The sequence below is a fragment of the Chelonoidis abingdonii genome, chromosome 8 (assembly GCF_003597395.2).
Source record: "Chelonoidis abingdonii isolate Lonesome George chromosome 8, CheloAbing_2.0, whole genome shotgun sequence".
Lineage (NCBI taxonomy): Eukaryota > Metazoa > Chordata > Testudines > Testudinidae > Chelonoidis > Chelonoidis abingdonii.
In genome coordinates, this window is record NC_133776.1 from 52,589,655 (window position 1) to 52,614,664 (window position 25,010).

At 53.9% G+C, this 25,010-nt stretch overlaps 1 protein-coding gene across 1 annotated transcript in view; it reads right to left on the bottom strand.

Annotated features, from left to right (window-relative positions):
* Positions 1–4,343: 4,343 nt before the first annotated feature.
* The window catches only part of PFKL (phosphofructokinase, liver type), a 52,568-nt gene continuing 31,901 nt past the window's right edge, over positions 4,344–25,010 (bottom strand). Inside the window, 16 exon segments of the mRNA XM_032772460.2 lie at positions 4,344–5,267; positions 5,780–5,885; positions 6,396–6,495; positions 6,930–7,041; positions 8,838–8,899; positions 9,917–10,081; positions 12,206–12,321; positions 12,324–12,351; positions 15,312–15,399; positions 17,556–17,626; positions 17,938–18,084; positions 19,068–19,131; positions 21,798–21,862; positions 22,359–22,484; positions 23,341–23,433; positions 23,537–23,632. Coding sequence (XP_032628351.1) covers positions 5,120–5,267; positions 5,780–5,885; positions 6,396–6,495; positions 6,930–7,041; positions 8,838–8,899; positions 9,917–10,081; positions 12,206–12,321; positions 12,324–12,351; positions 15,312–15,399; positions 17,556–17,626; positions 17,938–18,084; positions 19,068–19,131; positions 21,798–21,862; positions 22,359–22,484; positions 23,341–23,433; positions 23,537–23,632 — 1,587 coding nt within the window. The 3' untranslated portion in view covers positions 4,344–5,119.

Genomic DNA, 25,010 nt, shown 5'->3' on the forward strand with positions numbered 1-25,010 from the left:
TGGCCCGGAATCCTTCCCAGACTCTTTAGTGTTTCAGGATGTATAACCATTGTAAAGGTGAAAGCCAGCATGCGGGTGTTTGCTGAACTCCACTGAAACACACTGTGATGTTATCTGATTAAAATATGTTCATATAGATCACTCTTGCAGCCACTATTATATATTTGCAACAAATCTTGTATAAAATGTGGGATGTAAGATTGTCTATGAAAAGGTTATGATTTGCTGGTTATGATTATGCTATCTGTATGCATGTATCATTTCTGTATTTGAAGTTATGAATATTGGCTCTATACCTTGATCTTAAATGTTTGCTCCTCGGGTAGAGCCCACAAGGTGGTTGGCCAGCACACCTTGGAGGGACTATCAGGGGCAGCTCCAGGCACCAGCACGCCAAGCGCGTGCCTGGGGCGGCAAGCCACAGGGGGTGCTCTGCCGGTCATCGCGAGGGCAGCAGGCAGGTTGCCTTCGGCAGCTTACCTGTGGAGGGTCCGCTGGTCCTGCGGCTTCAGCGGACCTCCCGCAGGCATGCCACCGAATCCGCGGGACCAGGGACCTCCCGCAGACAAGCCACCAAAGGCAGCCTGCCTGCTATCCTTCGGGCGGCAAAATACCTAGAGCTGCCCTTGGGGACTATTCAAACGGAGTGGCCCATCAAAAGACCATTTAACTGACAATGAACCACGAGAGACACCTATTACACTTTATGGAATTTCCTGCTGTGACTAGGCAAAATGCATGGACATGTGACTCCAGCCACCATCTTGTTACTAGAACAGGAGTACTTGTGGCACCTTAGAGACTAACAAATTTATTTCAGCATGAGCTTTCGTGAGCTACAGCTCACTTCTTGGGATGCATAGAATGGAACACACAGACAGGAGATATTTATACATACAGAGAACACGAAAAGGTGGAAGTATGCATACCAACAGGAAGAGTCTAATCAATTGGGATGAGCTATCAGCAGCAGGAGGAAAAAAAACTTTTGAAGTGATAATTAAGATGACCCATAGAAGGTGTGAGGAGAACTTAACATAGGGAATTAGATTCAATTAGTGTAATGACCCAACCATTCCCAGTCTCTGTTTAGGCCTGAGTTAATTGTATCTAATTTGCATATTAATTCGAGTTCAGCAGTCTCTCTTTGGAGTCTGTTTTTGAAGTTTTTTTGTTGCAGAATTGCCACCTTCAAGTCTGTCACTGAGTGGTTAGAGAGATTGAAGTGTTCTCCCACTGGTTTTTGAACGTTATGATTCCTGATGTCAGATTTGTGTCCATTTATTCTTTTGCATAGAGACTGTCCGGTTTGGCCAATGCACATGGCAGAGGGGCATTGCTGGCACATGATGGCATATATCATGTTGGTAGATGTGCAGGTGGACGAGCCCCTGATGGCCCCTGTACTTGTCCACAGTAAGAACAATGGGATCCTCTCCACATGGCAGGAGCTATAAAAGCCACTGGAATTACCTCCATTTTGCCTCTTTCCTGCCCAAAACTCTGGACTGTACTAATGGGAGCATTATAACCAACGGACTGAGGACCTTCCAATGATCTGGAAGCAACCAGAGACTTGACGTAAGCCAGCAGTTTATTCCATCACTTCTACAAGCCTGAACCAAGAACTTTGTTATTACTGGATGTAACTGATTCCTTTAACCAATTTAAGCTCTCATCTTTCTTTCTTTCTCTTTCTTCCTTAAACCTTTAGATTTTCGATACTAAAGAACTGGCATCATCGTGATTTTTGGGTAAGATTTGAGTTATATATTGACCTGGGTATGTGGCTGGTCCTTTGGGATCAGGAGAAGCTTCTATTTGATGATACTGGTTGTAAAAAACCACTCACCTTAAATCTAGAGGTTTTGGTGGTGATAGAAGAACTGGAATGCCTCAGGAAACTGCTTTTATGACTTCTTGTTAGCCAGTGTGGTGAAACAGAAGTTTAAATTAATTGAGATAGCCTATCTCCTAGAACTGGAAGGGCCCTTGAAAGGTCATTAAGTCCAGCCCCCTGCCTCCACTAGCGGGACCAAGTACTAATTTTTGCCCTAGATGTGCCCTCCAGGATTGAACTCACAACCTTGGGTTTAGCAGACCAATGCTCAATCACTGAGCTATCTCTGCTGGGATAATATAGCCTATGGTGGGGATTAGCCACCTGTCTTGCAGTGTATCTGCCCTATTTCTCTGCAGTTTGTCCTGAATTTGGCATCCTCAGTTGTGGCCCACAAAGGCATGATTGCACACACTTATAACCTTAACGCCTTAGAGCTCAAAACGCATCACAGATGGCGCAGAATCATTAGCCTCTGAGCTTGCATGGTCCTAGTGCCAGGGGACTGACCTGGGAGGCAAGATGTGGTCTCTATTCTCTTCCAGTGACCTGCTCTAGGGCCTTGGGAGAATCACAACTTCTCTGGACCTCAGTTTCCCCATGTGTGAAATGATGATCATTGTGATGCTGGCAGACCGGGTGCCAGCTCACACCAAAGCTCTGGGCCAATTCATGGCGTGTATTAGCATATATCAGTGGTCTCAAAGTCCCGGGCCGCAGTTCATCTGCGGTCTGAGAACTGCCCCAATGTGGCCTGCGGGGCTCCAGTGCCCCAACCACCCCTGTGGCCAATGGGAAGCTGCAGGGGTGGTGCCTGGGGGAAGCAGCGCATGGAGGCCCCCCGGCCCACCCCACCTTGGAGCCCCAGGTGAGCACTGCACCCCCCTGATCCCCTCCCAGGCCCTGGATCCCCTCCCCCCCAGCCCCCAAACTCCCTCCCAGAGCCCAACCTCACCCCTTCTGCACCCAAACTTCCTCCCAGAGTCTGCACCCTGTACCCCAATCCCTACCCGACCTCCTCCCCCACCCAAACTCCCTCCCAGAACCTTAGGACATGTGGGAGGTGGAGTTTGGGAGAGCAGAATTTGGGGCGGGGGAGGGGGTCTTCTCAATGGCATGAGTGACATTGGCCCACTGGGAGGATTTGAGGACTGGCCCTGGCCCCAAGGTAAATTGAGTTTGAGACCCCTAGTGTAGATTAAAGCAGTTCTTAATTGTATTAGAGTGTATTTGGTGTTTAATAAAAACTAATGGGATGTTACATGCATTTTCACTTAACTGTATCCTGTTATGACGTAATAAATATTTAAATTGTGTGTACCCCGGTAACTAAATAACCCATCAAATGAGCAAGAAGCCTTATGGAACGCAAATGAAGAACTTTAACAGGGAAGTGCTAATTCTTGCGCATTTGAAGGCAAGTGGTCATTGTGTGCGATGATCAGAGATCGAAGACTCTAAACATGTTCTCATCTCTCCACCAATCAAAGAGCCCATGGGGGTGGTGCCCTGTCAGCTTGTTTTCTGGGTGAAGAAGTTGTAAGCATGGACTCAGGGAAAGTTCCTGGATCTCTGGACTCTTTGGACCCTTACAGGGAAGGGTACTCCGTGGTATGGGGCCCTGCCCATTATTCCTGGACAGCTGCACAGAGTGCTCAGAGCAGACGCCTAGCACTGAGCAAAGGCCCACAGCGGGCTGCAGAGATGCCATCTATGCACTGCGCATGTGGTTGATGCTTAGCCAAACCATGGCCTCGCCTGGGATTTCATGCTGCATCGCTGCCCTGCTTCCCAGCAAGCCAGACACCGTGCTGACACCTCGCTGGGTGGGGTTTCAGAATCTGGATGGACAAGAACACCACAGCGCGGGGGCAGTGAACCAGTGACAGCAGGGGAGAGGGGCCTGTTTTCCAAATTAGCTCACCCCCTCTACAATCTACAGTCTTTCTCTCTCCACTTCAGCACCATGGGACTCTGCCAACACGGAGAGCTGGGAGCCATGCTCTCCCTTGGTCCAAGTCCCTATGGAGAAAAGCCACGCTGGTGCTCGGCCACATAGGGAGGGGCGCAAGCACCTCTTTCCAGACACAGGTTTGGGTTCAGCGGGTTTTATCGCTAGGAGATACAAGCAGCGCCACAGCCAGCACAAGACACGGATTGCACAGAGAACACCGGGACACAGCACAGCCAGCGAAGGTTTGGCTACAGCCATGGTGACTACCCACCAGTGTGCACTGGACATGGTGGCTCACAAGGAACATTGGCAAGGGCCGGGTAGGGAGCTTATCACCTCGGCCATGCTAGGAGCCTGTGTGGGAGACCACAGAAGCCAAGCACTCGTGTGAAACAACGTCTTCTGGGTGCTTGCTGCTCAGCACACAGCTGGGCTGGGCTGGCGCTCAGCGCCCAGAAAAGACTCCAGCTGCCAGGAAGAAATGCAATTTAGCAAGTGTCCCAACAGAGGAGGTGAGAGGGAACATGCAGGTGAAACACGTCTGCCAGGTTGGGAAGAACAGAAGGGGACTTTATTGGGTGCCTACATAATAGTGAGAGAAAGCCACTGGGACGCGCCTGCAGAGACCTGACGCTTATCCCTGGTCCCTTCCAGTTCATTGCAGGTGACACTAACACCTTTGGCCACGTGAATGAACCATGAAGAATTCATCAGACGCTGAAGACATTAAGTAACGGGAACAAAATCCGAGTGTGAGCTAAAGGATCTGCCCTGCGTGGACTGGATGTGAGCACGCTCCTCCCCCAGACACCAGCCTCCTGGGCTGATCTCTTCAAATGGGACGAGCCCACCAGAAGAGCCTTACAGGGGCCTGGCTTGGGCCCAGACCCTGAAGGGTCTTTAGACACCTACGTCCCTCTGAAACCGGTGGGAGTTAGGTACCTCAGTACCTTTGAGGGTCTGTCCACAGAGCTTGCTGAGAATCAGGCTCCTGTAAAGTGGCTCTAGCCAGGCACCCAAAGCACTGATCACTGAACCATCGGTAGGCCTGGGATCCTGTAGCCCAGACCCAGCAGGGGAGAGGCTGATCGCAGACCTGCTCTGCAGGCCGGGTGGGAGAGAGGAGTGTCATCTAATCTCGGAGGTGGGTTGAAATCCCCAGAAAGCAGGAGATCCTGGGAGTCACGCTAGCCAGCGTGCCCAGCACAAGCACCTGTAGCCCCCCTCCTAGCACCGGGGACTGGGGTTCAGCTAACACTGTATGGAAAGGCAATAGAGACATGGGGGATGGGGCACTACAGTGTTCCTGCAACTAGGGGGCGGTGCTAGAACCCCTTCTCGATGCTGAGGGTGCGCCGAGTGACGTGCTCCATCTTGCCAGAGATGTACTCAGTCAGGCTGATCTGGTAGTTGGCCAACATCTTCAGCATCAGGCGCAGATTGAGCCACCACTGTTCCTGCGGCAGCCTGTGCCTGTGGGGGAGAGGGACAGAGATCAACTCTGCAGGGAGCCGGCTTGCAGCAGTGAAGGGTCTAGGCCAGAGACTCGTGTTCCCAGTAGATGGACAAATCCCCCCCATCCGGCCTTTCCAGCCCACGAGACATGCTTTCCCCACAGTGGAACAGATGGCTGCAAAGGGAAACTGGCCGTGTCTTGGAAACCTCAGTAACCCCAGGCTTTGAAATGCACAGGAGCCCGGTGGGTGGAAAGCAGGTTTTCTGAGGGAGTCAGACTGGGGAGATTAAACCAGGCTGAAAGGAAAAAGCGAGTTCTACTCTTGAGCTGTGGCGTCGCCCAGCCAGTTCTGTTGAGATGCTTGGAACACTGCTGCCCTGGCCCATGACTGCTTCAGGCCAACTCTGGTCCCTGCCGCCAGTGCATGAGAGGCGCATCGCTGATGGTTTGGCTGGCAGAGGCCCCGTCTCCCAAGCAGAAAGGTGCACTGGGAGACAGGAACCCCCCTCGCTCCCAGCCCGGTACTCACTCAAAATCGGTGACTTTCTTGAGCTCTGTCACGGGGCTGAAGGCCACCATCTTCTTCCTGAGTCCGATCACGCAGGCTGAGTCTGCCGAGTTGGCGAAGACGCGCCCTGTGGGACCACAGGTGGGGCGTTAGCAGCAACATGGACATAGCCACGCAGGGTCCCGCGCCTCCCCTGTAGAGTGCTGACTAACCAGCAACACAACTCAGCCTCAGCAAGGGTCTTCCAGAATGCAGGGGCCGGCTCACTGCACCATCAGCTAGGGCTACCTCGTAATGAGCCACTCCAGGCCAGGACTGACTGAGCTGTGGGGCCTCTGCTCCCCTTTCATCTCTAGAGGCTATTTCTGCAGGCCACAGCTGGGGCAGGTTGGGAAATTGCATAGGCACCTCCTCATGCTGAGTGGGTCCCACGGATCCCCAGGGCTGGTGGGGCCAGAGTTACCAGCCTGGCTCAGCCACTGGACATGTGACCAGGGACTGGGGGGCAGTGGAGAGAAGCCTGTTCGATGGACCCCAGGGGCTCAGTGTCAATGCCTTGGCAGGCAGAGCATTTTCTGAGCCTAGGGCAAGCACTGCATCCTCGCCCACGTTCCCCGTGCCGCGATGCTCGACCTACCCTTGCGATAAGCCTCCTGCAGCTTCTCCGACATCCACAGCATGGCCTTCACCCCCAGCTTGGTGCCATAGTTACGGTCAAAGGGGGTCGGAGCTCCGCCCTGCAAACGGAGACGGGTGGCCCCATGGGGCACAGAATTAAGCTAGGAACAAAGGGAGCTTGTTTCACAGCTGTGGGGGGAGGCACTAGGCAGGGAGGGCAGTAGTGGCATCTACTCATCACTGTGTAACACAGGAAGCGGGTGCCCTGGAAATGGCCATCCGCCTCTGGGCCGTACACAGAGCATACAGCCCAGACAGCTGCAGCACGGCACGGAGGAGTGGGGCCTGCAAAGCAACAGTCAGACCGGCTAAGCACAGTGAGCGGAGGCCTCCACACTGCCATGAGTGCAGGAAGACAGTGAAAGCAAAGGAGTGGCAGGGCCTAGAGGTGACTAGGCCCTAGTCTCTCCTCCTGAGCTGAACAGGAGCCCATCTCTGGCCCTAGCCGCCTGCCCAGAGGGTTCCCAGCCCAGTCAGGGCAGCTGCCGCCTACCTGTTGGAGGTGTCCCAGGACGTTGATCCTGCAGTCGAAGATCCCTCTGCCCTCAGACGAGTACAGGTTGTAGAGGAACTCAGTGGTGTAATGTTCATGGCACTTCTCGTTGCTTGGGGGAAGGCAAAGGAGAGCGCATTAGCGGGCCTGCCTCCCGTGACTCAGCAGACCATGATGAGGGACAGAGGATCCTACCCACAGCTTGCTGCGCCATGGGCACAGCGGGCCGGAAGCTGCACAGTGCTTAGAACAGAGGTTGGCAACCTTTCAGAAGTGCTGTGCCAAGTCTTCATTTATTCACTCTAGTTTAAGGTGCTGTGTGCCAGTAATACTTTTTAACAGGTCTCTTTCAATAAGTCTGTAATATATAACTAAACTATTGTTGCATGTAAAGTAAATAAGGTTTTTAAAATGTTTAAGAAGCTTCATTTAAAATTAAATTAAAACGCAGAGCCCCCCGGATTGGTGGCCAGGACCTGGGCAGTGAGTGCCACTGAAAATCAGCTTGCATGCCACCTTTGGCACACGTGCCATAGGTTGCCTACCCCTGGGGTAGAACAATATTCTATGATCCCAAATCCCAGCACGACCTGGTCACCGCCACCCTCGGTCGGGCTGTCTCTGAAACCTTCCACAGTTACCAAAGCTTGGCAGGTCAACAGCCCAGTGCAGGAAATTCCCCATCCTGCGTGCCAAGCCCTGGCTTGGGGCCAAAGCCCTAGGCATTAGAGATGGAAGAGCTCAGCGCGATCTAGCCCTCCTCGCCCTACCAGTTCCGGATTGCCCCGGCTGTGTGTTAGCCAGCTCTTTGTGGAGCCTTGCTTCAAACATCTCACGGGATGGGTCTGCCACCTCTGCCTAGCCAAAGAAATCGTCCTGCCTGGGAACTTTCCCTCCTGGAGGCTACATCTAATTCATCCCGTTCTTAGACAACCCTCTGGGCACCACTCTGAGGAACTTCTCCCCAGGCTTCCACCCGCCAGGCACTGGAGCTGGTGAAACAGTCACTGCTCAGCTGTGCTAGACAGTGGCAGCTCCCCAAGGGTGGTCTCAGCCAGGACAGGAGAGACAGTCCCTGCACTGACCACATCGCATGGCACAGCACAGCCACGTCTCACTTGCTGACCTCCACCACCCCCAGGTCTCACCCCTTGCTCCTGCAGTCCCGTTTCCTCTCCCTCATTCACATGCTTTCTCCCACACTGGTTTGTCCCAGTTATTTCCTGCCCAAGTTTCTAAGCACTGGGGGCTTCACTAGGCTGATTTGGGTTAAAACTGCCAAGTTTGGAAATAAAAGTGTCTGAAGGCCAGAGGTCAGAGCTTTTTGTTGGCCCTCAAATAGCTAAAGCTGTCACAGCCCCCTAAAAACAGTCCAGCGCTTGGGGTGCTGCTCTGTGATGGGGCTGATTCCCAGCCCCAAGCTCATGTCTTCAAACTGGTTCACTGCAACTCTTTGTGGTTCAACCACAGAAGCACCAAGACCAATGTTCTCCACCATTGCATAAGTGATGGCTTCCCTTGAGAGTCCCTCCCCGATTCCTGTGTGCGTGTGTAGGCATTCAATGGGCAGCAACCGGGCTGCCTGGAGGGTCAGGGCTGTGTCCTTCAGCCGGCACACTCCTGAACCCTCTACACTCCAAATGTGCATCCCATGGGGTACTCTCCTCAGCAGCAGCAAAAGGGTTAAAACTACTAATCCCTCCCCCAAAGCAGGATTTAAGCAGGGCCACCCCCCTGCCCAGCTCTGCGTCAGCTCTCCAGCCTGGCGCTCGGGGTGCCGAGGGGGCTGGCCAGTGCCCCGCGTAGTCTGGTTGTGGGCTGGAGCGTGGAAGCTGGGTTAGTTTCACAGCGGTGGTGCACTCTGCAGAGCTGCATTGCCACAGAAAGAAGAGCCCTGGGCTGACTCACCGGAGCACCAGGCCCCTCTGAATGTCAGTCTTCATCTTCTCAGTCAAGTGCTCAACGTTGACCTACAAGACAGACATGGGGCATGCTAGTACAGCACTCGGCACCATCCCACCACCCAGCACCTGCACAGCCAGGGGCTTCCCACCCCAGAGAAGGCCCTTAGCCCCACTCTTGCCTTCCGTCCATTCAAACCTCCAGCGCAGGGCAACCCCCGCCCAGAAACACCCATATCCAATTGGCATCATCTCCTCCTCCTCCTCGCAGGGCCCAAACAATGGCTGCAATGTGCTCTCAGGCAGGGAGAGGAAGCTGATCCGATGGACGCATCGCCTCTGCCCTGTGCTAGTGCAGCCGTGAACAAACCTTGGCTGGCCTCTGGGTATTGCCTGGGGGAAGGGAGTTACCAGGGCTCATTCCACTGCCTCTCTAGGTGAGCTGTACTGCTAGGGCCTCTGGCGAATCATCTCCTCACCTCCCTGACAGCCCAGGCTCTTGAGACCCTTCACCCTCTGCATCAGAAGGACCCAGGGAGCCTATGCTTGTAGCTTGTAGCAGGAGGTGATACCATCCTCACGATGAGAGGCTACCACACCAGCCTCTGCCACGAAGCCTTTGTGAATCCAGCGCTCAGATTCAGATCTGATGAGGTAGCCATTCATTTTTCTCTGCTACCTTATGGTTCTTGGGCCCAGGGCTCCCTATCAGACCCTCACAACCCCATGTCCAGCACCGTGTCCTTCCTCCCCCGTCACATCTACAGCTGATGTCCTCACCGAATTCGCACTGGTCACCCCCACACTTATATCTCCTCAGTCCAGCGAGTGAGGCAGAGATCACGGCTCTTTCTCTCCCAGGAATCATTCTGTGCTATCTCTCCTCCTTTTAATTAATGGCGCTGCAAATTAATTACATGTACTATGTCTGCCCCAAACACACTAAGGGAACGCTGGAGCAAAGCCACCTGCTGTATGTTCTTCCTGTTCCTGTACATATCGTGTGGCCCACATCACGCCCACAGGGAAGGACAAGCTCTGCACAGAGCTGGGCGTATCTCCGTGGGAGCCAGAGAGCGAGCTCACCTTCAGGTCGTGAATGGTGAAAGGATCCTCGTAGACGTAGGCGGCGTCCGCTCCCACGGCGATGCCGGTCACTGTCGACAGGTAGCCGCAGTAACCCCCCATGGTCTCCACGATGAAGACGCGGCGCTTGGTGCCAGAGGCTGACTGCTTAATGCGGTCACAGCTCTGTGCCGAGGACAGAAGAGAGGGCTCGTTAGCACAGATGTCAGAATTGGAGCAAGTATGGGATCCCCACCCCTGGGTCATGGAGAGCTGGCAAGGAGAACCAGCCGTGGGTCAGAGCCATGTCTGCTGTCATCTTGAGCAGACAAGCTCTCCTCCTCCAGTCTGGCAGCTGAGGATAGCTTGGCCCTTCACAACCCTTACAGCACCCCTGAAACACTAGACCCAACTTGCATGCACGACCCAGCAGGACAGGGCCCTTGATCTTTGCCTCCAGGCAGTGCTCTGCCACTCATCGGCAGGTGTCTGCTCGGAGTAAGGGCAGCTCTGGGGTCCAAGCCCTGCGCTGGGGAGGTCCCCGCTGTCTGGCAGCCCATGGAACATGGCGGGAGCACTGCGCAGGGCCCAGGCCGAGCGGGAAGAGGAAGGGGAAGTGCCCCTTTGTTCCCTCCCCTTACTGTGCATAACCTGGTGACACAGGCCTGGGTGGAGGAACCTTTCTGTGGTGGAAACTTTCTGGCTGACAGAGCCAGCATGGTTCCCAGGGCCAGGCCTCAGGCTGGCTTAGCTCTGAGCAGAGCGTCTAGCCAGCGCGGGAAGGGAGGACAACGCCCCACACAGCGATGGGAGGAGGAAGAGGCTGCTTCAGGATGCAGGAGGCTGTCGAAGCTGGCCCCAGTAGGAGCCTGGGCTGCAAGGGGTGAGTCTCTGTGCTCTACGCAGGGAGTGAGCAAGTGCTCCCCAGACAGTGTGTAGAGGGGAGAGGGGGAGGATGGGGCTGTGTGGGTGACCTACTCTGGAAATGCAGAGGAGGGTGGGCAGCAAAAAGGCACTGCCTTCTTCCCCACATTTTCCTGTTCAAAAGGCAGCAAGTTTTTGTGCTGATGACTCCTAGCTGCACTGTGCAATTTATCAGGGGGTGGGTGAGAGTGCCTGGAGCCAGGGGCCTGGATGCTGGGACTCACCCTGCAGGCTGATGCCCCACGCACTGGACCACAGAGTCATGCTTGCTCCCTCTCTGGCCCTGGCAGGGTTCCCTCCCCATTGAACTTTAGAGTACAGACATGGGGACCTGCATGAAGACCCCCTAAGCTTATTTCTAGCAGCTTAGGTTAAATACTCCCTAAGGCACAAATCCTTCCTTGTACCTTGGATTAGGTAACGCTGCCACCACCAAGTGATTTAAACAAACATTTAGGGAGGGCCACTTGGAGCCCTACCTTCCCCAAATATCCCCCCAAACCCCTACACCCTTTTTCCTGGACAGGCTTGAGAATAATCCCCCAAGCCCCTACACCCCCTTTCCTGGGGACGCTTGAGAATAATATCCTCACCAATTGGTACAGGTGAACACAGACCGAAACCTTTGGATATTAAAACCATGAAAAAATCAATCAAGTTCTTAAAAGAATTTTAATTAAAGAAAAGGTAAAAGAATCACCTCTGTAAAATCAGGATGGTAAGTACTTTACAGAATAACAAAAGACTCAAGAACACAGAGGATCTCCCCTCCAGGCAAAACCTTAAAGTTACAAAACCAGGTATAAACCTTCCTCTTAGACAAAGGAAATCACATGCCAAAATAAAAGTCAGCTAACACATTCCTTCCCTACTTACTGATACTGATGGAGCTGGATTGCCTGCTTTCTTGCTCTGTCCCTGGCAAGCACACAGAACAGACAGACAAAGAACAGACAGACAAAGCCTTTTCCCTCTCCCTAGATTTGAAAGTATCTTGTCCCCTTATTGGTCCTTTCGATCAGGTGCCAGCTAGGTTACCTGAGCTTCTTAACCCTTTACAGGTAAAAGGATTGGGTGCCTCTGGCAGGAAGGATTTTAGAGTACTGTATACAGGAAGGTTGTTACCCTTCCCTTTATATTTATGACAGGCCCAGTGACGTTGGAAGCAGCAGCAGCCTAGCTGCCAACCTCGGGCTCTGCAGATTGCAGTGCTGGTCACGGGGTTATCTGGGTAAATACAAGCTAGGTACTGCGAAGCTCAAGCCCCTTTGCAGATCCGGGCCTGCGATGGGAATGCATCTCCCAGCAGCGACATGTCTCTGCTCACTTTCAGGGAGCTTGTTTGTCATGCCTCCACCACCTCCCACCCCCATCCCGGTGCCTCACCTCCATGGCAGATTGAGGTGTCGGCAGCGCCAAGGCTTGAATCGGTCCAGGCACAGTTGGGTTCTGATGGTGGCGGATCACACACTGACATGCAGAGTCTGCGTACTGGCCCTGTGCTCCACCAGTTGCAGCACCCCCTCGTACGCCTGCAGGGGGCAGCACAAGTGGAAATGTAACGACATGGCAGAGACTATAACCCACCCTCACCTTCACCCCCAGAGCAAGGCCAGTTTGATATTCCGTGAATTGACATGCTCACAAGGGTGCTGGCGGTTGGCAGAGACTCAGATCTCCTATCTACCCCCCAAAGCAGCAATGCGCATACAGCAGCCACAGGAGCTCCCCAACTGCCTGCTTCAGTGTTCCACAGAGTTAGGCCTTTGGGATACGGACTGTCGCTGTTCTGTGTGTGCTGCACCTAGCGCAGCAGGGTCATGGGCCATGGCTGGGGATCCTAGACACCACCACAATATCAGTAATAAATAATAATAATAGTGCTGAGTTCAGCCACTGGCTTTCCCCGCTGAGCCTGCCAGCAACTAATCCCAGTGCTAACACCAGCTCTGTAGGGAAGATCGCTCAACATCCCTTCCTAAAAACACGGCTGCAGTGGCTTGGGGAACCTGTCCGTGTAGAACTGATTTTATGAACTCTCTGTATAACTATCTCTGTATATTGAATCAGCCATCTGCTAATGGGGTCTGTCACATTCCACCGAGACCTGGCTACAAGGTCATTAACCTTCCATTCGGGGGGAAGCACCCTAGAACGAAGAAATGGCTACAGCAGAGGAGACACCAGTTCCCCGGGATGGCTGCAGGAGGTGGGTTGAAGCCATGGAAAATCCCCAGCAGAAATGAAGGAACAAAGACAAGGAGTGTTACGAGTTGCTGTTAAAAAGGAATATCCTCGCTGGGGGAAGTGGGACCTCCTGATGGCTGGAGAGCAACAAGGAAAAGGAAACTTATTTAAAGAGTCAGAGGAAACTCCACGTTCAGGAAGAGAAGACTGAGCTAGAGGAGAGGGGTCCCAGAGGGGGGAACTGGGACCCCAGAAGGCATGGATCAAAATCCAAGGAATGCTCAGAGTTGGGAGGACCCTGAGGGAGGGAGTGGCGTACAGGGCTTTCTTTGTTTGCCTACATCTCTGTATCTCTTGTGTTTTGTCTATCAGCAAAGTGCGATTGGTTTAGAAATTCGTCTGCAAAGTCTCCATGCAACTTGCTTCAATCGTCATGTGTCCCTGAAGGGTTAAACTATAAACCTGAGTGTCCATTGGGGTGGAGCTCTAGGGTGGGTGTCCTTGAGTGACTGGGCTGTCTTGGGAAGCCAGCACTGGTCCTGGGGGCTCAGGACAGCTGGGCCACAGTGGCCTATTCCTTAGAAGTGGCATCAGAGTCTCGGCCTGAGAGGCCAGAGCCAGTGAAGGTGGGTGGAGCCTGCCTAGAACGAGACAGATCCAGCGCATGGGTCCAAATACATCTCTGTGGAGGGGCAAGGACGAGGACAGGTTAGTAACACATACCTGGCTCACATGGGGGTTGTGGGGCTTCATCAGCTGCCGAGCTTGTCGGTGCTATTCTTACGTATGACTGACAGGAGCAGTGACTGCTGCCATGACTCACACCCAGACTCAAGGCACAGAGCACAGGGGCAGAGCTTTACCCCAGCTGGTTTAGAAAGGAGGCTCGTGGGCCCCCTGAGGGGGAGAGAAGCATCCTGCATGCAGTGGCCTAGAGCAGGAGCTGGTAGAGCCTGCCAAGAGGGGGTGCCTGAAGCCAGGTTACAACAATGCCCAGCAGACCCCAGGGCTCGTGTCTCACCTCACGCCAGGTGCACTTTGCTAAGCGCATGCTACATCCAGCTTGAACGGGTTCAGCCTTTTGTGATCTTCTGACCCCAGGCAGGATAGCTGTGGTCCCTACCTCACAGCGTGAGGCTGGGATGTACCCAGGCAGCTGCTGCACATGCACAGCATGTCCAGGGCCATATTGAGCACCCACATTTTGCAGTTTGGGATACACACAACATCACAGAAATGAGTCTGTGGCTAGAGCACTAGGCTGAAACTCAGGAGATCCAGGTTCTAGTCCCAGCTCTGCCACAGACTGTCTGTGTGACTTGGCCAAGGTGCTTAATCCATCTGGGCTTCAGTTCTCCATCTGCAACATGGGGCTAGAACACCCTTTGCCTTGTCTGTTCAGAACTTTTGAGGCGGAGACTGTCTCCTGCCATCAGCATGTCTAGTGCCTAGCAGCAGGGCCCTGATCTCAGCTGGAATACAAGTACAGTAGAACCTCAAAGACCCAAACACCAGAGTTATGGACTGAGCGGTCAACCGGACACCATGTGGAACCGGAAGAACATGATCAGGCAGAAGTGGAGACCAAAAAAAAAGGCAAATACTGTACTATGCCTGCACTGCACCTTAAAAGTAGGCACATCTGGGCTGCCTGTTCCCACTCTCTTCCCCTCTCACCCCACGCATGGGCAGCCATTTACAGCTAGGAGGTGAAGATGCTGAGATTTGTAGGCACAGCACTGAGCCCCTGCTGGCAGCCTGAGTCAGCAAAGCAGGAACAGCACTGGAGTCTGTGCCCCTTTCCTGTAAGCTGTGGGTGTTAGTTTCATCCCCTCGGTCAGAAGGGGAACAAGCTTGCAAGCTCAGTCTGAGCCTAGGAAAGAAGCTGCTGCTGATGCTACAAGGAAGGCACTGGGGCGGGAGCCTCTCTCTTGTGGCCAGAGCCTGGCCTGGAGTGTGAACTGCTGGAGTTGGAGGCCGAGCGGCTGCCAACACTCTGGGCTCTGGAGGAGCATCTCAGTTTTAAGGGGCCACAGCCTGCACTGCACACTCACTGACACCACGGTGCCCCAGGGTGCCTCACTCCTCACGCTTGCAGCCAGGGGGCTAGACCCAGCTGCCTGTCCCGACCCTCACGTGCAGGGCAGCCGCTTACAGGTAGGAGGTGAAGACACCAGAGTTCCAAACAACCTCCATTCCCAAGTCCCAAGGGATCCGTAACGCTGAGTTTCTGCTGTCATACAAAATAATTCACCAGCCCACTTTGCCCAACAGATGGTTGAAGGGGCTGGCAGCCTCACCCCACCTCAAAGCCTCCAACGACAAGGAGGCTGTGAATGTTGAATTTCCGCACGTTCTCCACGATCTTCTCCATGGAGGTCTTCGGAAGAGTTCTGTGAAGCGAAACAAGGGGGTGACTGAGTGCAGAACATACCCCGGACAGCACACTGGTTCTACAGCCAGGAGCTCGGCTGGCCACACCCAGGGAAGAGCACACACTAGTGAGAAGGAACCCACTTCATCAAGGGACAGTCACTTGAAATCTCAGCCCTGACTGGATGGCAAGAGAATTCCCTCCCTGCCACCCAGTCATTAGTGCTTAATGGCTATTACCCAAGATGGTGTCTCTAGCCTCTGTTTGCCAAAGTTGGGAATGAGCGACAGGGAATGGATGACTTGATGATTACCTGTTCTGTTCATTCCCTCTGGGGCACCTGGCATTGGCCACTGTCGGAAGACAGGATATCGGGCTAGATGGACCATTGGTCTGACCCACTGTGGCTGTTCTTATGTTCTGTTCAGGATGAACAGAGCAATGATAAGGTGAGAAACTTGTCTGGAAAGATGCTCTAGCTCAGCCACAAGATACGGGCTTGAAGCAGGTACCACTGGGTGACGATCTCTGGCCTGTGTTATATGGGAGGTCACACTAGATCAGGGGTCGGCAACCTTTCAGAAGCGGTGTGCTTCTGAAGGTTATTCACTCTGATTTAAGGTTTTGCGTGCCAGTCATACATTTTAAGGTTTTTAAAGGGCCTCTTTCAATAAGTCTATAATATATAACTATTGTTGTATATAAAGTAAATAAGGTTTTTAAAATGTTTAAGCCACTTCATTTAAAATTAAATTAAAATGCAGAGTCCCCCGGACCGGTGGCCAGGCCCCAGGCAATGTGAGTGCCACTGAACATCGGCTTGCGTGCCACCTTTTGCACCCGTGTCATAGGTTGCCTACCCCTGACCTAGATGATCACAGCAGTCCCTTCTGGCCTTCACATCTATAACAAAGAGGTCTGCATAGGGCAGTGGTATCTGGCTATTGCCTGAGATGCCCTAGGAGAGAAAGTCTCTCTCAAAAGAACATGAGCAGACAAACACACAACACACCCCTTCACTGGGTCCCAGAGCATGAACTGCACTCTTAGCACCCCAGGGAGCAGCGAGACCACAGGGATTGTTAAACTCACCTGCTCCTAGTCTCCCGGGGGTGCTAGCAGCTGCACTCACAGCTCGGTTTGTCTGGGCTGGGAGGACACCGATAAGGATGGTGGGGAAGCCAATCTGCCAGCTTACCGAAGGCTGTCCTGCCAGCCCCACCCTGCAAGTGGAGCGAGCTCGGCCCTGGACTCCAGTGCTGGGTAGCGCAGAAAGAGTGGGGCTGGGTGAGTTTACTCTCTCACTTGTGTTATTTTCTAGGACACACTGGCAGCCTGGGAGAGGCCCAGCGACCATGCTGGGATGCACCAGAGCCGCAGCCCAGTGAGAAGGTACTGGGGACTATCCTGGGGCCTGGGTCTCCAGCCGAGCTCTGCAGAGCTGCGGTGCTCCTAGCGCTGAAGCAGACGCTCCTTGCCAGGCACAGCTCCGTGCAGGACTCAGGCAGGCTCCCCAGGTGTCACCCAAGAGCCCACATCACGCCACGTGCCTGGGGAGCAGAGTGGAGACAGGAGGGAGGAGAGAAGCCTGGTGACCCAGCTAGGCCCAGGGATCTCAGGCCATTGCACCAGGACACCTGACAACTGAGCCCCAGGGTCTGATTTGCGCCTTGTGCAAAAGGGATGGACAACACAGGCGGCCACAGCAGGCAGTGTTTGCTCTCGTTCCACACAGGTGCCTGCAGCTACCCTATGAATTCACTGCCAGGTCAAAGGGATGCACCCTGCAGCAGGATCCCAAGAGGCCAGTTGCTCCCCCGGCCTCCCATTTTGGGTAAGTTTCCTTTTCACATGGGGCCTTTTCTCCTTTCAACAGCAATGGGAGATGTTGACTCCAGCGAACCCTGGAGTGACCCCTAGACTGCCGTGGGGCAAGCCCAGGAGTGAGCTGCAATGGCTCTGCAGCAGGAACGCCAGTTCTAGACACAGGTTTTGCTTCAAGGAGATTAACGGGCGTTTGCTCAGAGTATGTGTGAGGCCAGCCCTACCTCAGTAGGTCACGGAGTTCCAGAAGCTTGCGCTTGGCCCCCGTCTCTCTGCTCCTGCCCTGACACTTTTCTTTGTGCTTAGCAGCAAGCACTGCTCAGATTCACCCAACCCGTCCGTGGCACTTACCGCTTGGTGCCCAGCATGGACCCGCCGCGTCCCAGCCAGCCTGCTACGTCGTGCCAGCCCACCTTGCGGATCTGCAAGGAGCAATGTCTTGGTTCATGCTGACGACAGCCTGAGACACCCGTCAGCAAATCCCCTGGCTCTGGGCAGTGAGATAATGGCACTTTTTGGAGGGGGCGCGTGAGGATGGAATTCGGCTGTTTATGCTCTCCATGCTGGCTCAGCTCGGCCTGCCGATCTCACTGAACGTCAGCTTACTGACGGCTTGGTGACGTGGCAAATACTCGCCAGGGGTGTTAATACGAAGCCACCTGAGTAGGTTCCCCAGAAGTACATGCCGATGTCTGCCCCCAGCTGCCCCCAGCTGCAAACAGGAGAGGTGTACCTGCCCCTTCGACAAGCCTTCAAAGCCATCGTTCACCACGTAGACTGTGTGCCCCTGGGAGATCCCAATGCGCACCGCCGACCTGACAGCTGCATTCATGCCGGCCGCCGGGGCGCCAACATTCAGAATCGCCAGGCTGAAGTGAGTCTGCCGGAAGGGAGACAAACAGCACCAGTCGGCGCAGACAGCCGCAGCAGTGAGAGCACACGTGTGCCTGGGGCATTGCCACACCACACGCCAGCCAGCCCCAGCCCAGGTGACCCCCAGCCACATCAACTGGATGGCACCAGGGGCACTCTGCTCCATGACCCATGGGGGTTTGAGGCTCCAGGGATCACTGTGACCACAAGTTCTCTGGATCAGCCCTGTCACTGTGGGAGAGGGTGCTGCCTCCCGGCAGCCCCAGGAGCCACTCAGCTGTGAGCCGGGGGTGCTGGGAGGGGCAGCCCACCCTTTCCTGCTGCAGCTGCTCACCAGCTCCCCACTGATGCGGGAGAGTGCAGAGTAGGTCTTGCTGCACCACGGCCTGTTCTTTGCTGTCTGCGGGAGCCCCAGGGAGAGCAGGATCAGATACTGACCGGCTCTGCCTGTCCCTAGGGAGCCCCTAGCACACTTGGCTCCCCCTCCCCATCCCAGCCCCCTCCAAGGACCACATGCTGCCAGGGACAGCCACCATGCAGCTTCCCCACTAGGCTCCTCTCCACCCCCTTAGCGAGATCTCCATCCCTCTTAACAGGAGGGGTTTCCGTCACTGAAAAGCTACCTGAGCTAAGAGTGAACCTGGGCTCTGCCTCCTGATGCTTTTGGGGGATCTGGGTATGAGACTGAGACCAAGTCTGTGTGCACATCCATGGGTGGGTGTGTCGGTGCACCTGGGTGGGTGTGTCGGTGCACACAGGTGGGTGAGTCTGTGCATGCATGATGGGTCAGTGCATGCAGGTGGGTGCATTGGTGCGTGCATGTGGACATGTCTGTGCAGGCGCATGGCAGTGTCTGTGTATGCATGGAGATGTATTGGTGCATGCGGGTGGGTGGACACCTTTTTTCAGTTTTTAATAACTTGCAGTCTATGCTAGATTAGACCCAAGAGCCCAAGCACTCTCTGCACCTTCCCCCTCACCTCGACTTACCTTTTCATGGGCTATTTTCTGGTGTGCCAGGAGTTTGTAAATGTTCCAGTTATTTTCAAAGCTCCTAGAAAGAAAACCACTCTCGATGAGCCAGTCACCCCACACCACAATCACATCGAACCCCACCCGCAGGATCCATTCCAGAGTTAGTGATCAGCCCCAAGCCGGAGATCACAGATTTAAACAGGGAGGGGTCAGGGCCATGTACCTAGGAGAACAGCTCCAAGGCGTCAGACTGTAGGAACTGGGTGTTGTGGGCAGGAGGGGGTAGAGCTATGCCAACTTACTCCAGCTCAGGGTGTAGCTAACGAAGAGCGAGCCCCGTATCTCAGCTAGTTGTGCGTCTGCATTCCCCAAGGAGGGAAAGGCTAGACAGTCGATGTCATTATGCTATCATACTTCCAGAATTTAAACTAGTGTTTTTCATTGCTTGTGCATGGACATTGGACTACTTTGAATCTCTCTCTCCCAGATCCCAGTTAATTCTCCCATTTAGAGCAACCCCCTGCCAATTTCATCTTTTTTAAGGCAGTTTTGGTAGGTTTTAGTACTCACAAAGCCTTAGGAAATGGCAAAAACATTTTCCTTTGATTAAGTTAATGTTAAACTCATCAGAATTCCAGGTTCCCGCCTTATGAACGAGATTTTAAGTCAAGGTGGCTGAGTGAGAAGAACTTTGCTTTCGGGATTTTCTAACAGAAATGCTGAGTACCTCCACGTGCAGTTTTGATTGCATGGGCTGTGCTGCTAATTAACTGCCTGCAAAACTGTGCTAATAAGTGAAGATTGCCGAGCAATGCCTCATGCCCTTCCACAATGATGAGCTCTGCTACACAAACCAGGCAACACACACACACACACACACACACACACACACACACACACACACACTCTCTCTCTCTCTCTCTCTCTCTCTCTCTCTCTCTCTCTCTCTCTCTCTCTCAACTCTGCCCCCAGGAGCTGGCAATAGCCAGTGCAAATGGCACCCTCAGGCTCATGCGATGAGAAGCAGCCACGAAGAATGACCAAGAAAACCTTTTGTTGTCTGTGTTGTGTTGCACAGATCTGAACTGCAGCATTTCTCTGCATGCCCCCCAGCTGCAGTCGCTGTGCTAGCAGTAGCTGTAGTGAATGGAGGAGGGAGCAGTTGGAGCAGTTGGCAGAGCTGTTGTGGTCACAGCGCACGTGCACTGTGAGGATCAGGGCTGCCCTGAGCGCTGGGAGCTGCAGGGTGTGTCAGTGGCAGGGCACAGGGACTGCATCATGGGACTGCTGGTGCTCCGCTGGCAGAGGTGGCAGTGGTCTCTGGACTTAGCAAGCGGTCAGTGAAGGCAGTATCTCAGAAGGGCTCCTCGCGGCCAGGGCGAAAGGGAGGGAGCAGCAAGTTGGGGGGTTGTGTGGAGCAGGCTCAGGCCGGGGTAGGTGGCTCCTGTTCGCCGTGCCTGGCCTGAGCCTGAGAGTCGTCTCAGCAAAGCGAGGCTGTCTGTCTGTCCCCCGCAGGGCTCGTGGGCTGTGTCCCCTGCGTGTGCAGAGTGCTGCTCCGGGGGCGGGCAGCAGGCTGGGACCTTGCTGGCAGAGGCCAGGGGAGGCTGCAGTGTGGGGCTGGCGTCACTCTCACTCGCCAGCTGCTTTTTTCAGAGGCAGAGGGTTAGCTGCCCTCCAGAAGGGCACCGCCCCACTAGGCAGCCGGAGCCGTGTTTTAACGATGCTGCTGCAGTCCATTTCCTTGGCTTTCAAAACAACTTCTCAGCCCCTCCCCATGTCCCACGGCCCAGCTGTCCCTTTGCCCGGCCTCTGGCTCTGTAGTGGCAACTACCCAGCCCCAGCATGCCCTGGCTGCACATAGCGCTCTCACTGCCCTGTGCCATCTGCTTGTCGCTACTCTCTCTGCCCCGCACAGCCTTCCTCTCTGTGGGCAGCAGGCGTTGGCTGGGAACCTGCAGTGTGAGGGGCTGGGCAGAGGACATGGAAACAGCACAGGAATTAGCATGGAGCAGGTGCGGGGGGTGTATTTTGAAAGGGGGATAGAACTGAGGGGCAGGGATGTGGGGCGGTTGGGGGGAGAGCAATAAAACCTTCCCAACCTCACCCACTGCACAGCTCTGATCCCCCCTTCCCACCCCACTTCTCCCTGCACAGCTCCCACCCCCACTTTCCCTCCACCTGCCCACTCCCCCAGTGCCACGAGAAGGGCCAGGCCCAGCTGAAGGCAGGGAGGGGCGGGAGAGTGGAGATGCAGAGTCCCTGCCCCTGTCCTGGGCCTCATGCACACGCATTTCACTCTCTTGGGCGCATCAGTTTAGCTCTCACCCCCCTGCAGTTCCGAATTTCACCTCTCAGTAACTGTCAGCATCTCTCCCCCAAAGTGCCAGGGGTGCAGTGCACAAGCTGAGATCAATCCCAAGGAGTGAGATCGGTTTGGGGAGGATCAGAGCGATCGCCTGGGCACCAGATGTGCACAAAAACCGTTAGAAGAACCAGGTGATTTTGTAAATACATGATTTCCTTGGGGGGCAGAGGGACTGCAGTTTGGAAACTCCTTGCTCAAATGACCCCAGATTTGCACCTTTGACCCTATGCCACATCCCCATGAGCCACAGCAAGTTTCAAAGCAATCTGAGTGAGCATGTGCATTGTACAGTAGTTAGAATAGTCATCTTAAAAAAGGTGAGTGACTCTCCACCATAGCCATTGCAGAGCTGCTGCTCCGCCATAATCAGGGTGCCTCACCTCCCCCGGAGCTGGATTGCCTCTTCGAACCTCTTCTCATCCATCGCTTTCTGTACTTCCTTTGTCTGGGGCGGGTGGGGGGAGAGAAATTGATGGAGAAGTCTCAGTAAGAAAGAAAAACCCACGTAATTCAAGGGAAGTCAGCGAAACGTGAGACACGGTTGAAAATGAAATCACACTTGGCAGATTATCTCTTAGTAACCCCCAAGCCTGGCTAGGGGGCAAACAGGGCAGAACAAGGCCAGCAATGGATTCTCTCCCACACACATACAGACTCAGGCTGTGGACGACAGCAGAAGGGACATACTGGGACTTTAAATCTCGAGCTACAGGGGATCTGTGTGCATCAGACTCCAACTGGCTAATGACACACAAAACCCCACCTGCGCATAACTAGAATACGCAGATCTCTGGGGCCATCCTCCATTTGTTCTGGACGCTCGAGTGCTGTTTCTCCATTGCCAATTGCTATCATGTGCCACAGCAGAGTACAGTATAAAAGAGAGGGAGGCCAAACTGAGCAGTAGAACTTGTCCACCCAGAGCTGCCCCATATACTCACCACCTGGACACACTCCATCAGGGGCAGGCGGACAGACTGGTTCCCGGAAAGGCTCACCACGCAGGCGGGCGTGTCAGGCGTGGCCTCCAGCAGCGCCATCACGGCCTCCATCCCCATCTTACTGCTCTGCGGAGGACACAGGAACCTTGCTAAGATGGCTGATTCTCTAGTGCGGGCCCCGCTGCTGCCACGTGCCCCGCTGCATGGCTCAGCCCACCTGTCAGAGGCAGCCATGCTAGCGGGGAGCCTCGTACAGACACGCCAGTGGGAATCAGAGCATCGCACAGGCTTGGCTACACAAAACACACCACATGCTAAGGAAAGACTGAGCTGGTGAGGCACAAATGTACCTGACCACTGCCACTGAAAGATCCAGCAGCCACCCAGATCTTCCTCCAGACACCCACATGCCAAAGAAACTCCCAGGGAGCGAGCCCCTGCCCCCCACCCCTCCAACAGAGACAGGTCCTGCTGCAACTCCTGCAGGGGTGGTTTTAATTCTGTGCTCGAGCACCAGACAGTACAGCTACATTTCCCACTTGTTAACTCACTTCCCCACCCAGGTATCAAAGCCACGGGCGACTGGACAAAGCTCCGGCACGGCCCCTCCGAGGGGGCAGGGAAGAGATGGGTGGATTCTATGACTCAGTGGGTTTGTTTCTCTAATTTAGATGATTAGGATCCCAGCTCGTTACTAGGCTATTTAAGACTAGGACAGTTAGCAGTGGACTAGGAGGGGGCCGGTCTCTGTTCTGCACAACAGGGTCAAGCGCCAATGAATGCTGCACTGTATGTGACTCCAGGCATTTCCCCAAGCCTGTAAGTAAGTGCACCTCGCATTGGGAACCTTCCAGGGGCCCACTTCCTGCTCATCATGCTGGGATTTCACCATCCCAAATGCAGGCACGCCAGCCCCGTCACTGCGATCACACAGGGCCTGCTTGCACACAAATCCCCTCTCAGCCAAACCGACTGTACCTACCAGCACGCGATCGAATGCCGAGGGGGTCCCGCCACGCTGCACGTGACCAAGGACGGTCACTCGGGTGTCAAAGCCGAGGCGCTGGACAACCAGCTGTTCAGCAGAGGAAAGAGAGCAGAGAAAAGGTCTGTTACAGATCAATGTACTTCCAGAGCCCCCCAGCAAAGGAGCACGCACCCCAGAGTGTGTCACTTACATCCTTCACGTAGCTGGAAGAGATGGGTTTGCCATTCCTGTCGATGGCGCCTTCAGCGATGATTATGATGTTGAGCCGGGACCCTCTGCTGCGCGTCTGCCACAAGAGAAAGAAACAGCTAAACTGAACCAGAGCTGGCAGGAGCAGATAGACTGGCTCTGCTAGCTGTTCAGGAAGCCCATTGGTGCTCAGCACCAATCATTTGCTACCTTGCTGGGAGTGGGGAACCGCAGGTTCCTTGGTAAACTGATGGAGAGGATGCACCGTGGCTGTGTGTTTCTGTGCCCTCTGCTAAAACGCAGTGACATCCCTCACTCAAGTCGGGGAGATCTGCAGCTCAAGGCCAGAATCCTGCTGCCCAGCAACGTGCTGCTGCACCCCAGGGACGCAGCACGGCGCTGCCCAGTCTGCAGAACTCTAGAAAGCAGCCCCCTCCTCCCCACAGAGCTCCATTAACTTCAATAGGGCCCTGCCTCTGTGGGATTGGGCCCTACCTGCCAGTCTTCTCTGGGCCTCCCCAGGCACGTTTCAGCTGGATTTGTATTCAGTGGCATATTTTGTTTCATTAAAGAGACTGGCTCAACCCTCTTGAACTCCTGTTGGCACATACACTCCCCTTCATGCACCAGCTCTGCTAGAAATGCCTGATTCAGCCTTCACAAGGGCTCAGCTCCTCAGCTGGGGGGAATAAGTGTCACCTAGTGACTGCAGTGGAGCGGTTTCAGTTGACAGCAGCTGGGGATCTGGCCCAAGCTGTTCCTAATAATAGAATCATAGAATATCAGGGTTGGAAGGGACCTCAGGAGGTCATCTAGTCCAGTGCTTCCCAAACTGGGGTTTGTGAAATGTTACAGGGGTTTCTCAGGGAAAAATTCTCTAATGGCAGACAGAGTTGTCCCTAGGGACCTCGGGCAGCATGGGGCCAGCAGCCCGAAGCGCCTGGACTTCCAAGAGCTAAGCAGATCAAAGCAAGCATATCTATCACACTGGGGAGATTTAAACTTCAAGACTCCTTATAAATAATGGAAAGGGATATATTTTGCTGTTTTTAAAATTAAATAGGCAGGTAGTGTTGTTTTTAAAATTATTATGAAGAACAAGTTTAAGCTCTGTGTAACATGCGTTGTTTGCCTGGACTGCTCAAGACCCGAATGCTTGTGTAGGAGGAACTCTTTGAGTTGGCTTCTTAAATACCTTTGTGCTGTTTCACATCTGATACTCCTTGCTAAAACATAGGAGCCTTGTCTTATAACAGGCTTATTCAAAGTGATACAAGCTATGAAAGTGAGATCTTGGGAGAGTGTGGCCGTTTTCATAATGTAATCCAAATACTATAATGATAAATAATAATTAATAATAAATAGTGTGTAATAAGCATGTCACAAAAACAAATTTAATATTTCCAAGATCACTGCTTTTATAACTTATACTCAGGTAAAGGAGAAAATCCCTTGAAATATTTATTTTTAGGAGG